Source organism: Pseudorca crassidens, chromosome 12 (assembly GCF_039906515.1).
Source record: "Pseudorca crassidens isolate mPseCra1 chromosome 12, mPseCra1.hap1, whole genome shotgun sequence".
In the NCBI taxonomy this organism is placed as follows: Eukaryota; Metazoa; Chordata; class Mammalia; order Artiodactyla; family Delphinidae; genus Pseudorca; species Pseudorca crassidens.
Genome location: NC_090307.1, coordinates 24,043,228 through 24,058,472, shown reverse-complemented (window position 1 = coordinate 24,058,472; position 15,245 = coordinate 24,043,228). Strand labels below are relative to the sequence as shown.

The 15,245-nt window shown below is 47.1% G+C and overlaps 1 protein-coding gene across 2 annotated transcripts in view; it reads right to left on the bottom strand.

The window, feature by feature from the left end:
* MYO5B (myosin VB) overlaps nt 1-15,245 on the bottom strand; it is a 386,602-nt gene that overhangs the window by 156,170 nt on the left and 215,187 nt on the right. For both annotated transcript variants that reach the window (XM_067699124.1, XM_067699125.1), the window contains exons 5-7: nt 11,173-11,329; nt 2,913-3,056; nt 1,269-1,350 (exon numbers count right to left, since the gene is read on the bottom strand). In XM_067699124.1, coding sequence (XP_067555225.1) covers nt 1,269-1,350; nt 2,913-3,056; nt 11,173-11,329 — 383 coding nt within the window. The remainder of the gene's footprint in view (nt 1-1,268; nt 1,351-2,912; nt 3,057-11,172; nt 11,330-15,245) is intronic.

Below are 15,245 nucleotides of genomic sequence, written 5' to 3'. Positions count from 1 at the left end.
CATGGCACAGGCACTGAGTGCTGCCAGACTCCATATGCAAGTCAAGCGGACAGTGAGGAGGGCAGACCAAGGTTTGAACCACCTGATGTATTTTACCTACTGGGAGCACAGGCTGGAGTGGGCAGAGCTGGATCTGGTGATGGGTCCTTAAGATGGTGAGGATTTGGCTCTGGGACAGTAAAGCCTCAGAAGTCTACTTCTCTTACAGTTGCACAAAAGCCAACTAACCTCTGTCTAGACACCCAGCTCTGTACGCCATCTGCTAGTACTGGACCTACCCACACCTCCCCAAAATACAGATGACAGGCCAGAGACGGGAGCTGCACGGCCCCGAGGCGTGCCCTCACCACACGCACCCACCAGCAGGTGGCTTGGAGGACTCAGCAGCAGGACTCAGTCAATATTCCAAGATAGGGCTGCGCACAGAGAATGGGGAAGGCTCCAGGCCCAAGGGGCGGGGCTACTACGCTACGGTGTCAGGAACTAAAGCCTGCTCGTCCTTCTTGCTCTGTCCTGGCTCTCAACTCCACTAGCTCCAAGTCAACAGTCTCCAGGCACCTTAGCAGACAACAATAACAGAAACGGAGGGTGACTGGGACCCACTGAAAGGCTGTCTTCCTACCTGATGGCAGCAAAAAGCTGACGCATGCCCCTGGCACCCCACTCTGGCTGCTCCGCTCTGGCCTCCAGGCTGCAGGGTGGATGTGGGCAAGCTGCCCGCCTGCTTGCAAGGAACTGGAGCACTCCTGCCCAGCTGAGGCTCAGCGGTCCAGTTAAACTCTTTAAGTTCCTCTCTCACCTTCTGTGGGGCCTCCCAGGATTATCAACATGCCCCTTGAGCCAACCCCACATTACCCCTGCTTTATCCTCACCCCCTTCCTTCTTTTTCTTTGTCTCAGTCCTTAAATATGACTTAAAACACGTCGACCACAATTAAGTGATGCGCACTAGCTAAACCTCCAGATCCTCGTGGTTGAGACACATTTCTCAGGGCGTCTAGAATGAAAACATATTTTTCAAAACAATAATGCATGTCAATTCACCTGTGCTCTGCAAAACACTGTTCCACCCCCAGCCTCTTATCCTCTCATGTCCTGTGGGCATGAAACTCACAGAGGGGTGGGACTGTGCCCACAGGTGAGGCAGAGCTAAGAACCCGCGACAGAGGTCACCGAGCCGCGCACACCTTCTCCCTCAGAGCCCCCAGATGCGCCACCTGCGGCAGCAGCAGCCCAGCTCCAGAATGGGCACGCAGCCCGTTTACTTACTTAGTGCGAGCTCTTTAAATTCCGGAAGATTGGCAGCCGCACAGAGCTGGTAAAAGATGTGGTAATTCCTCTCATCATCTGCCTGGAGGAGGAAAACAGTTAAGCAGTGTTAGGGGCAGGGACCCCAAAGATTGTCCCCTCGCCCTTTCTAATTCCAGGGTGACAGAGGTCAAGGCTTTTCCTCCACGCCTCTGCCGCCTTCAATTCCCACCTCCAGGTTTTGCATTCACCGTTACGGGGCCTTCTGCCAACCAGAGGACTTTTACCTCTTGATTTATGCAGAACACAGGGGTTTCTTTTTCCTCCTCTATAGGGCATCACTGCTACCCCACAAGTGACGTCTTGGCGGATCAGCTCTTGTTCAGATAACCGAGCTGCCTGGCTCATGGTGGGCTGACCGTCACTTCCCTGCTGCAGCTCCCTTTCTCCTCTGGGAGGCTTGGAACTAAGTAAAAGCTATGCCCTTGCCCATCATGTCAGGCTGGGGTGGTCAGGAAAGGTCCACGACTGAGACAGGATTTCCAGGGGACAATGGGGCCAGACCTGCCTTAAACTGGCGGAGTGGTCATGGTGGTGGTGGGTGGGACGGGGGCTTCAGGAGGCCTGAGCAAGGGCAGCAAGGAAGAGGAAAGCCCACAGGGAGGCTGGCCAGAGCCGTGGCCAGCACAGCAGGCTGCTTGCTCTGATGCAGTGAAATGAAGGATGTGGGGTAGTCCAACCGAACCTGGGAGGTGGAGAGAACCGCTCTGGGGGTTGTGAACTGCAACGACCACCACCGAAGGCCAGGGTGGAGGAGGAAGAGGGTCACCAAGAGGCCAAAGAGTAGTTGGGAAGGAGGGAACAAAAGGCGAGCAAAGAAGAACTGAGTCACATGAGAAGCGAGAACTCCATTTATTTGAAAAGGAAATGAAGTAAGTGGTCAAGTAGGTTTTTTGTTTTTTTAATATAACTTACCAAATAAGATTCCTGGTGAAAGTTGAAATCCACAGACCCTACATGACATTCCCCTGATCACAAGACTCCGAAGTCCACAAAGAACACAACAGTCTTATTCTTCACTGTATCTCTGGTGACTAGCACAGGGCTAGCACATAACAAACAATATATGTTTGTTGACTGAATCTAAAATCAATGCCCTGGGACTTCCCTGGTGATCCAGTGGTTAAGAATCCACCTTTTAATGCAGGGGACGTGGGTTCACTCCCTAGTCAGGGAGTGAACTAAGATCCCACATGCCTCAGGGCAACTAAGCCCACACACCTCAACTACTGAACCCGCAGGCCACAACTAGAGAAGCCTACGTGCCGCAACAAAGACCCAGCACAGCCAATAAATAAATTAATAAATAGATAGATAAATATTGTGCTTGCATGGTATATGCATGGTATTTATTTATTTAAAAATAAAAAAAATAAAAAAATAAAAACAATGCTCACTGAAACATATCAATACTGAGTAAAAATTTTTCAGGTCTGATGCCTATAAATGAATACTTCTTAATGGAAAAAAAAAGAAAACCAAAAGAACAAGTCTATCCAAATCCAGGTTCAAGCAAGGAGATGTTCTTTGGGCATAGGGAGCAGAACATGGAGCGAGTAAAAATCCATGGGAAAAAATACAAGAAGGTCCAGTCACAGGGCTCACCTGAAAGACCACTCTGGACTTCTCCAAAAGGTAGGTCCTCATGTTGGCCCCAATGATGCGGTACCTCTTGTCAAAGCCAATCTGAATGTACTTTCCGAAACGGCTACTGTTGTCATTGCGAGTGGTTTTAGCATTCCCAATGGCCTGTGCAGAAAAAACAAACAGAAAGTGTGCACAACATGGCGGGTTTTCTTAAATTTCAGGACTGTATGCTCATGGCGGCACCTCTATTCCCTCCCTCTTCCTTCCTTCTAGAACCTCTCTACTATTAGGATGACAATGGGTCGAGCTAAAAGAAAACAAAACAACTTCATTTTCCTGCTTCCCTTACTCCTAACGATGGCCAATGAGAGTGATGAGTTGACTGATGGTCCCTCTAAAGGGGACTAAACAGCTGGAAGGTGCACCCCACTGACCTTCCTCTCTTCTTCCTATTCCTACCTGGAATGTGCATGTGATGACTACAGCTGCAGCAGTCACCTTGGGACCATGAGGGAAAGGTCTAGAGAATCACAGAAACCACTGCTCTGACCTCCTCGAGCCACTAAATCAATGCCAGCACCCAAGAGCTCTAGACTTTCTGTGAGAAAAATGAATCTTCTGGGGCTTAATCCACTTCGATCAGGTCTCCACTGATCAAATGTCAAATGTCATTCCCAACTGTTAAATGGTACTTCCTAGAAAGAGACCAAATGTCAAACGCCCCCCTCCCCCCAACACACACATCATCACTAGGACATATCAGGGAGCCATCAACCTCTTGGTACTATTTCTTACAAGGCAGCAGGGACACAGTTCAAAACACGAGACGATAATCTAAAAGACAAGTGGCCAAGTGACTGGCCTCACTGTGTGATTACTCCCTTTCTATAAAGCTTCACACTGCCGACGGGTTGCTAATGAACACACTAACACGGAAACCCCTTTCACAGGTTTACTTTTTAGGTGGTTACAACACTTGAAAAATATCCACTGTAACTTTTCAGCTGTCCAGGAAATTTGAGGCACAAAGAGGCTAAAAGCAGATCACGATTTCGGAGGCCCTGAGGGACCCAGCCCAGCCTGGCTTCTCATCACTCTTGCCCTCTGTCTCCAGCCTCTTATGATCCTGAACTTGCTTTTCTTTCTCAAAAGACCTGTGTTCTCTCTGCCTCCTCCCCCACCCCCCAAGTTTCACAGACATGGTTCCCTCTGCTGGGAACACTCTCTGCCCATGCTCCCTCCACCTCTTCTTTCTGGTCTCAGCTCAAATGTGGCTTCTTCAGGAAGGCCTACCCTGGCCTCATAAGCGAGGGGACCTCCCTCGCCACGTGCTCTCCCAGGCCTCACTCTGCACGTCCCCTTGTTTCCCTAACCCCCATCTCCACGAGACACCACCCTGGCTCCGTGAGAGCGGGGTCCGCACGTGTGCTTCCCCATGGGACCTCCCGCACTCACCCCAGTGCCTAGCACACAGCAGGTATTCAAAACATCTGAGTGAATGGAAGCATAGATGAACTTGGGTTTTGGTTTTCTTTCCTGTGAAATAAGAATTTTAAGTCCTTGTCCTCGAAGGTCACTTGCCTCTTTAGGTCCCTAAAATCTCATGTTAGGGTCATGAATACATATTTTTTCTTTTAGGGTTTAAAGTGTATACAGCAACCTACACCTCACATATACAGCGTGTACCTCTGCAGGAAAGTGGGGAAAGCGTAACCTCAGTACCCTGCGTTGCTCTGAAGGGAACCATGGAGCATGGAACATGCCCCTAAGGTCAGGGCGAGGCTGGAGCCTGGCCAAGCTGAAACGACCGTCAAGAGATGACTAATCCGAGGAGTTTATGTCATCACTCACGCCCCTCTGCATCCACCAACCTCAACGTCTCAGCAGAGGCTTCACCGCACCCACTTCCGAGGGGGCCCTGATCCTTCAAGGCACCATGTGACAAGCCACTGTCAGACTTCAGGGAGCCTATTCTGTTTGAAAAGTGGCAAGGAGTGCTGTATTCCCTAAAATGCAGGTAAAAATGATGGTTTCCCAGGCCTCCATCACAAGCTAGGTCCTGGGCTGGGATCCCGTTAGTTTCCCCGAATCCAGACAAGAATCCCAGGGGAGAGGCATTATCAAGTTTCCTCATACCTACGGGGAAACTGAGGCTCAGAAAGGGTAAGCAGTGTGCCCAGGGTCACTCGGCTGGGAAGCGCCAACACCAAGATATAAATTCAGATACAACTGAGTCCGGAGTCTGTGTTCATTCCCCTTGGTTTCGCAGTCCTTTTCCAGCTCTCCAAACTACTCACCACCAGACAGGAGCTGCCGCCCATGTGGGTAACTTCTTACATCTCAAAGAGCCAGGTCAAATCAAAGGATAAAGACAAAGACATGAATCCTCGCTTTTACCTTTTCATAAGAAAGGGGAGAAAAGCCTTTCAGAGGGTGGCAGGGAACCAACTCATTACTCTGACAACCAGTAGATAAGGAATCAGACATCCATCCTAACCTCCCTGTGTAAACTCTATCAGCGTAACTAGCTGGCCAGGAGAAGTTTCTCTTCCTAAACTTATTCCAGCTGAAAAATGCAAGAGGAAAAATAGAATGAGAACGTCACCATTTTGTAACTCCTGATGAATTAATAGATCTAGGCATAAGCTATGGCTGCTGACGTCACCAAAAGACACCTAAATATTCTGTGCGTCTTGACGGGAATACATACCACCACCAATAAAGGGTTCTTGGATTTTAAGAACAAACAAGCAAACAAACCAACCTAAATCTAATCAAGCCTCTGAATTTTACTACCCTTTCAAAGGATGCACAGAGGCCAAAGGAACACGTTAACAACATCAGGACGGTGCAACCAGCAAAGGCCAGTTTGTGTAAAATTCTAAAGGATTATCTAGTTTCAAACAAAAAAATCTCGATTCCAAAAGTTCAAATTCTGTCATTTCTAAAATGGCAACAAGAACCGTTACCATATCTGAGATCACTCCTTGTGGTAGCTTAGGGGAAGCTTGTCAACATTCTAAAGACCACTGCCAAAAGGTCTACCCTCCTTACCTCACTGGGCTGCGTTAAGAAGTGATGTAACGGATCTACAAGTACTTTGAAAGTATATAACGGTACCCACAAAGGGAAGGGGTTGCTTGTATATTACTACCAAACCCATAAACTCCACTCTGGGCATGAAGAACTTCCAACTTCTACACGTGTGTGAAGGACCTGCACGTTGTTCTTTATCTTTTAATCCCTTGCTAGGTTTTTTGTTGTTGTTGCTTATTGACTTAGAAAACATTTTGACGCATGAGGAAAACAAATCCAGTTGTTATAGATGATAAAAACCAAGGCTTTGACTCTGAGTCCACAGTCCAACAAAAGACACAGTTATGATACAAATAGTTAAAATTTGGAAAATGAACAAATGATGTATGCAGGGAATGCATGGAAGAAACTCACATGACCAATAAACATAAGATACCCAACCTCAGTGGAAATCAGAGAAATGTAGACAAAAATGACAGTCCAGAGTGGCAATAACTTTGATACTATGAAATAATGATGAGGATGTGAGGAAAAAGGAACTCTCATACACTGCTGTGATGTAAATGTAAACTGCAACAGCCATCCTTAAGAAGAATTTGGCATATCTAGTAAAATTGAACATGTATGGACCTAACAATCCAGCAACTGTACTTCTAGGTATTACCTAGAGAAACTCACACAAGTGTACAAGTAGGTGTGCAAAAGAATGTTTAATGCAGGCTGTATTTAATAATGAAAAATACAATCTAAATGTCTACCGGTAGGAGGAAGAGATAAATAAAATGTGGAATATTCATAAATGGGATGCTGAAAAGCTGTTAAACTAAACTAGAGCATGATGCATGGATAAATAAAAAAACAATCAGTGAAAAGCAAGTTGCAAAGTGGTTAACAGAATATGATACCATTTGTATGTGATATAAAAGAACTACCTTTTCTCTGGTTTATACATGTACAAATATGTAGCAAAGTAAAAATGGACTAGAACAAATCATTTCAATATGATTGGGATTATACAGTACCGAGATGCATATCAACCAGTGTGGAAACAGAGAAGGGAGAAATTCGCCAATGCTGGCAGAACAGGAAACGCTTTAAGAAGTGTAAGATGAAGTGGATCTTAAAGGGTGAGTAGAATTTTACCAGTGGGGAAGGAAAAGGAATTTTATTTATAAACATAGTGTAGGCAAAGGGACAGGGGTATGTGAGAGCTCCAACAAGTGAGGAATGGCTAGAGTGTGTTGAAACATGAGAGAAAGCAAGAGAAGAAGGTAAGGTATGTTGGGGGCAGATTCTTGTATGAGTAGGTTAATAGTTGTAGGCCTACTTGCTTCTTCAGCTTAAAAAAAAAAAGTCACACCCCGAAAATTACATAGTAACTGGTCTTAGTTTCTGTCAATTTTGCTCACTGTACCCCTAGCCCCCTTTCTTTCTCCCAGGTTGGGGGGAGTCTCTGGGGCTCCTAGAGTTGTATGCCTGCACACTCCAGTCAGCCCAAGAAGCCACGTGACCCCTCTGGGCTGGGCCTGGGTTCTGTCCCTGCTCTATCAGTCTCTTGACTAGCAATACCTTTTTAATCAGTGCAGACTTGTGAACAAATCACTCCCAGGATGCTGACAAGCTCTTGAACAGAATGGGGCCAGAGAGCTCTGGCGCTGACGATAAATCATCCCAATCCACCCCAGCCAACCCCAATCCACCCTCAAGTCACCTTCAATTCACACAACTGCCACTTAGCGCAGCCCACTGGGAATTCCGCCTCCTCAGACGGCCCTCAACTCTCCGACTCCCTAGGAGGCATCTGCAGCTGCTGGCCTGGAGAAATAATGAGGTGATGACGTGACCATAACTGATTGCTTCGCTGGGAGGTGCCAACCTTCCCCGGGACAGGACTGGAGTCATCAGTAATCAGCTGTGCCCTGATTAAAACATGACTTGCACTGGTTGTAACCCTCTGAGGAGCCACAAAGCTGACTGGGCTTCCTGACACAAGGGCCCAAGTAAGACTCTGAACTTGTGAAAAGTTGGCTTTGGGCAGAGCAGAAGCTGCTCTTTCTCTGCTTGGCAACACTCTAATTCCACCTAGAATTCTTGCTGGCAATAATTCTTCCTTCCCATGTTCACGTCCAGTGTTTCTCTCAAATGTAACACTCAATAACAGCTCAACGGATAGTCTCTATGATAACAAAACTCTGTATTTGACAGAATGAACCCTCTGGACTTACCCACATAATTTCCAAAGTACCAATTTGCACAACTTTAGAAATTTAATGTTTTGAGCTCAAACCACTGTAGCATTTGTTTACATGACATCATGCAAGAATAGGCTGGTTCATGTACACACTCCTCCTTCTCTAGGGGTGTGCCTGTTGCTCTCACACTTCTTCCATGCCTCCCCAGCAGTCCACCAGCCTACTCAAGCTATAACAGATACTGAAAACATTAGATCATTTCAGATCACGGTCATTTGAAAAACATTCCCAAAGCAGTGACCCAAACAGGTGCCCGCCAATGTTCACAGCAGCATTACTCACACTGGCCAAAAGGTGGACACAACCCAACTCTCAGCGCAGGAATGGATAAACAAAACGTGGTGCATACAAGCAACAAAATGTTATGCAGCCATTAAAAAACACACAAAGTACTGATGCGTGCTACAACACGGATGAACCTTGGAAACATTATGCTAAGCGAAATCAGCCTGACACAAGAGGACTGATGTCGTATGATTCCACTTGTATGAGAGACACCAAAGAGGCAAATTCACAGGGACAGAAATTAGGATAGAGGTTACCAGAGGCTGAGTAGAGGGGAGAATAGGACGTTACTGCTGAATGGGTACAGAGTTTCTGTTTGGATGATTAAAAAAACTTCCGGAAATGGATGGTGGTGATGGTTGCACAACATTGTGAACGTACTTAATACCACTCGACGGCACACTTAAAGTGGTTAAGGTGATAAATTTTATATTACGTATGTTTTATTACAACAAAACAATAAAATTAAAAAAATTAATTCCCCTTGTGTCTTGTACCTGCTTAATGTGGTGATCTGTCTTCACTAAATTCCTATCTTGTCTAACAAGAACTGTGTTCAGTCACCAGAGAGCAAACAGGTTTCTTCCCTTCCCTGTTTTGTCCAGAATAAGTACATACTTTACCTCCAAAAGAAGAGGCACTCTGTGTCTTTGCAATTTTGCTACCTAAAAGATGAACTGAATTTTGAAACTCAGAGGCAAAGGAAAAGCTGAAATCCTGGTCTCACTCCCACCTAAGATGAAACGTGATGCTAATCGCAGAGTGCTGTCTTAGCTGCCTCCATTTAAGTGCAGTAGACGGCCCAAGGGGGGTGTGGACTCAAGTCCATGATCGTCTCCTGAATCCAGGCCATGGCCAGGCCGCCACCTTGGGGCTTAGAATAAATGCTATGAGCAAAGAGGCTACCAACTAAATGTCTGACAAAAGGAAGTTAAATTACGGTAAAACCATCTATTAATGTATGTTTGCAGCCAATAAGTTTGTAAAAAGCTTAATGATATGGGGACAAGGCATATACTATAATCTTCAGTGAAAAAGCTGGAAGGAAATATACCAAAATATGGAACAATTATTAGCAGGCTGTAGGATCATGGGGGATTATTCCCTTTTCTTCCATATTTTCCAGTGACTCCTTCCTATTTTTTAAAATATTTATTCAACAAATGGTTCTCAAACAGGTGTGGGACCCAGATCCGCAGCATCAGGATCACCTAGGAACTTGTGAGAAATGCAGATTCTCAGGCCCTTCTGAATCAGAAACTCTGGGGGTGGTGCCCAGCTACCTGCTTTCACAAGGCCTCCAGGCACAGTTAAGTTTAAGAACAACTGTAATCTAATATAAGTGTTTTTTTGTTTGTTTTTATCTGTTTGGTAAAAATGCCTTCAACTGCATTGACCACTTCCCAATTCATATAAGAACAGATACCCAAGCTTGCTTTTGTCTAATTCTTAGTGAACACAGTGTGTCTGATTACTCAGCAGAGAGTAAAACCTCTCTGGATAATGCAACCCTGTAGGCAGGAGAGTTTGCCTGGATAATCAACGAGCTCCCATGAACTGACACTCAATTTACTCCTGCACTTGGTAAAGGAAGAGGGAGAGAGAGGGGACCTGGGAAGGTCCAGGCAGGTTCTTGTTCCCCCAGCCCCCAAATGATCTGAAGGACCAACCACACCGGTGCTTTGTGTCTTACTCGGCGGGGCTCACGGCTGTGCAGAGAAACCTGATGCTGTTCTGGCAGCTTTTGGCCTCAACTGAATTTCTTCTTCCTAAAACAAGGGAGCTGTTCGGGGCTGGCAGAAGGGCCAACTCCTACCAGACTGCAGCCCAGACAGTAATGAGGAGCCTCAGCTTCAAAAGCAGGAAATCAAAGCTGGCCCAGGGACTGTGCAGCCATTGAGCTCAACTCCATGAGAATGAAGCATTTACAAGGAGCGGAAGAAAAAGAGAGATGGAGTTCTGACCCTCTAACATGGTCTACTATAGCTAGACCCAAGGTTTTGGAAATATCTCTGGCCCTGCACTTGCATCGGCCGCTCTGAGGCCACCCAGCCGGGAGGTCGGGGTGGTGAAGAGACAGGCAAGACCTGTCCATGCCAACAAAGGTAACGTTTTCTGAGGATCTCAACAGATTCTGTGTCGTCACGTAGCTTTGGACTCTATCTCCCCCCAAAAGAGTCACATAGCTTTGGACTCCATCTCCCCGCAAAAGAGAAAACGTCCAAATATCTTTTGGGAAAAAGGGGAATCTTTTAGCTAGGCCTCCTCACCGCCATGAAGACGGCCCTCCCGACTCAGCGGACCTTCAGAGCATCAAATGGTTTTGGTGGGACACTGATTAGCTGACACAGGATGGCAGCAGTGGGGAGGAACACAGCAGAGACGGCGGTAGATGGGGGAGGACTGTCACAACAGTATTCAGCAGAGTCAAGGAACAAGGAAAACATGAAGAGGCCGCTGTATCCAATACTGGGGACCTGGGCTACCAGGTCAGAATATTCCCAGATCTGTGGTTTTAGGGGCACCTTTGAAATTCTCCCCTCAGCAGTGGACAATGGGTTCTCGGGGAGAGGCATGAATGCTGACTGTGTGAGTGGCTTCCAAGAACTCTGTGATCCGCCACGCAAGGCTGGACACTCAAGCAGTCTTAATGCCAGCAGAAGGGACTCCAGACAAGAAGGCCAAGGACATTTGGATGGCTTTACCTCCATGATGGGACTGGACGCCAGGACCTTCTCTTCGATGTTGGTGTCACTGGCCGAGCCACTAACCGTGGCGAAATAGCGCATGGCGTACTTGGCCGACACGGTCTTGCCGGCTCCAGACTCCCCGCTGACTATGATGGACTGGTTCTTCTCGTCTCTGCAAAGGAAGAAGCCTTGGTCAGTCGCTGGCCGTGGAAGGGCATGGTCGCCTTCCAATGACACTGTCGCCTTCCAGTGACACTGTTGACAAGGGCCCGAACCCAACCAGGAGCACCCCTCCCTCATTTAGGAGTAAATGTGAGGGGCAGCGTAAAAACAGCCCACCTTCCTTCACACGCTTGCTTGCACAAGCTGAAAGTGGGAGAAAGAAGCTCTGAGAAGGGCTTACAAATCCTATTTTATGACCTGAGGGAATGGGGATGTAGCCGTCGGGTCACTCTCCCAAGTTCTCTCTGGAGGCAGTACCCCATAGACCACTCCCTTCCAAAGACATCCCCTGAGAACTTACAGAAATATACACTTTCAGTTACATAATCTCGCCTTTCTGTTACATGCTCATCTTGTGCCACTTTCTTCAAGAGCAAGGTTCTTTTCTTCTCCTCTTGTATTTGAGCCTAGCATGCCAGCAGACACAGTTCTGAACATTTTTATTCATGTAGATCTACCACAAAGGGCATGCTACTAGCCACCAGGCTAATCTTGCCTCAAGCTTCCCAGAAATTAGATAAACAGCTATGGATTGCAATAAGAGGGAGTTCAACCAGACTACATGGGAGGCAGAGAGCAGATACTCTACATCAGATAAAATGTATCTGTATGTATCCCTTTGAGACAGATATGAGACAGACAAGTAATGGAAAACGCAGCCTATCTGGTCTCCAAGGAACATGGATGTTCAAGCAGGGAGTAAGAACAAACATCTGCGCCACGAGTCTGGGGAACGAATTGCTTGTAAGAGCTATGCTCAGCCATCTACCTTCAGCCACAAATCCACTGCCAGGAGGAGGGCAGGCACTTTGCTTTCAAACTGCAGTACCTTTAACAGTGCCTGGCATAGAGAATACACCCGAGATAAAATATTACGTTGGAGGAGAAGCCAACTTAGGGATCAACCAGCCCTCTTCCTTTCCAGGTGAAGAAACCGAGGAGTGTGAAGTCAGGTTTAGAACACAGGTCTCCTGGCACCAGCCCAGTACTCCTAACACCAGCTCCTGTGGCTTCCTGGGCAGGGCTGGCTACAGAAAGAACGGCCTGCCCCACCTTGGCAATTATCAGCACAGGTAGATTGTACCTGATCAGCACAGGTGAATGAATGTTGGCCCTGCTTCTGGGCCAACAGCTGAGAAGCTGAAAAAGTGGTGTGATGACACTGATGTTAACTAGAGGGGAACTAGAAAGACAGACAAAAACCGGCTTGAAAGGGGGGCCCCGGGGGAGAGTCAGGTGTGGTAGCCGGGCTGAAGAAACCTTAACCTTCAGCTGCTCTTCAAGGTCAGCGAAGAGCTGAGCAGTCTCAGCTCACACACCATCACTAAGTGGGGAGGGACTTGAGTGAATACAGATGGCGAGTAGATGCTATTGAGAAGATGAAGCTGAAAAAACCTCATCTTTCAAACTGGCTATACAACCAATTACCTGAAAAGCTACCTAGAATCTCACCTAGTATCTGGAGGATGGAACAAGAAGTGGCTTCCGGAGAGCCCTTGTACTTCCAGGATACCACTGTCGTGAGAGTGTTTCTCCTCTCCTTGGTTCTGTGAAATCTTCATACTGAAAGGGGGCCTCTAAGGAAGCCTGTGGATGCTCACAGTTCCCATTCTCATCTGTTGTTTAAATTTCATATGACATCCACTGGACCCTGGGGACCAGGACAGGTGTCACCCTTCCTCTTCTCAACACCATCAAAATCAACTCCTTAGAGAACTGCTCAGAAGCACAACCATCCCAAGGGACTAGGTGTCTAACAACCTGGGCTTTAGACCTATGAAAGAGAACCAAGTTTGATGCCACCTTTAAAACTACCTGAATCTGCAACAAGGAGAACTAAATTGCAGGAGCCATACCCAAACGTTTGGAGTTTTGCTCAAAGTCTGTATGTTTAACCTAAAAAGGATGAGCACAGGTTGTGTCTAAGACTTAGTCCTCCACAGAGAACCACATCGAATGGGGAGGTATATACTGTCCAAATAACTTAATAAGGATCCCTGGGAGCAATATGTGGATGCCAGGAGAGAATTAATCAGATTGGTGGGGGGCTGGGGGTCGTGAGTGCTGCCAGGCTCCCTGCGGCAACACAGCACACAGAGGGAACTGAACTGCGAAGAGACCCAGATAACATACTACATCTGGCACAAAAAAGGTGGCAGGCTTCCCTGGTGGCGCAGTGGTTGAGAGACCGCCTGCCAATGCAGGGGACGTGGGTTCGTGCCCCGGTCCGGGAAGATCCCACATGCCGCGGAGCGGCTGGGCCCGTGAGCCATGGCCGTTGAGCCTGCGCATCCGGAGCCTGTGCTCCGCAACGGGAGAGGCCACAACAGTGAGAGGTCCGCGTACCGCAAAAAAAAAAAAAAAAAAAAGGTGGCACAGACCAGTGACACCTGTCACTTTTCACTTGCTGTGTCAAGATAGGCATTGCCCTGCACATCACTGGGAAATGACTGAAAAGTCACATACTGCTCAGGAAAGAGAATGACCCACACAAGAGGCAGAAAACTTTGAGGGCCAAGCAGCCTATTCCAAGTGTAAGTGGCCAGAAAGGCAAAAAGGCAGGGCTACTTCACGTGACAACAAAGTGTCAGGACCTCACAAAAAGAGGGAATCAAAGGCAGGGAAACAAAACACTGGCAGGACATGGAAGCTAACTTTGGTGTTTTGATGAAAACGCATATATGTGGCCAAACTATTATCAGAGCTTATAAACATCCCCAAGTGTTTCAAATCTTTACACTCGAGGCTCTTGGGCATGAGGGAGTCTGGGCAACGACCATTAGTGCTAACTCCCAGCTAATATGGTGGATAGTCAAACTGATGCCGATAAGACTAAAGTTAGGGAAATTCAACTCTTCTTAGACCAACAAGGACCGTTCAACAGCTTCCCTTACTGAGACCAACTTAAAATATTTTTATAACTTGATGATTTTTATTTAGTTCTACTGCACTTCTGCACACCCTACCTCCTCCCATTCTTAGTCTACTATGTGGCTGGGTGCACACTACATATCTGTACACTATTTGTAACGGGATGATGTGCAAAAGCATCCTCAGTCCGTTCTACCCACATTAGCTTTGCTTCCAACTCAACTAGAGAACACAAGACCAGAATACGGGCAGTAAAAACAAACTTGATTTTGAACCTCACGTGCACTGGTTAGCTGTCTGACTTCAAGCAAGGGAGTTGCCTTCCTGACCCTCAGATTATCTCAGTCCAGTCTCTTATGACTTTGATCCCCAACCATGCTCATGCTCTTCTAGGTGGTCACCTTGACTTAGGGTCCTAGGTCTCTAATTCATCCTAACATTCCTGCCAGATTAAATGTCTAAAGCACAGCTCTAATCATGCTCTCCCCGCTCAAAAAAAGTTAACTACTCATCGCTTACCGAATCAAGTCCAAACTCCTTAGCTGAACTCCTCCGCAATGCACATCCCAACGCTAAAACCCTTGACAAGCGTCGGCATATTATGGTGCTAAGAACAGAACACCAGGCTTTTGGTCTAAGGCTCTTGTCTGAGTCCTGGTTCAGCCATCAGCAGGCTCTTTGTAAGCCTTAACCACATGACAGAGGATACCCCCATCTTACAGATTTGCTGCGAGATTATACGAAACGATCTCTACGCTTTGTATAAGATGAGGGTATTATAGTCCAGACAAAATGAGCTACGCGCCAGTCTCTGAAACTGCACACTTTCCCGGCGCTGCCATTTATGGTTTTCCCCCACCTGAAATCGCCTTCGACATACACCCTTCTGCTGAAGTCCAACCTGTCTCCGGCAGCCCGGCAGGCCATGATTTCTCTGCCTTCTAAAGTCTCACGTCATTTGCTCTGTGCCACTTGTGAGGCATTGTCACCTCTCA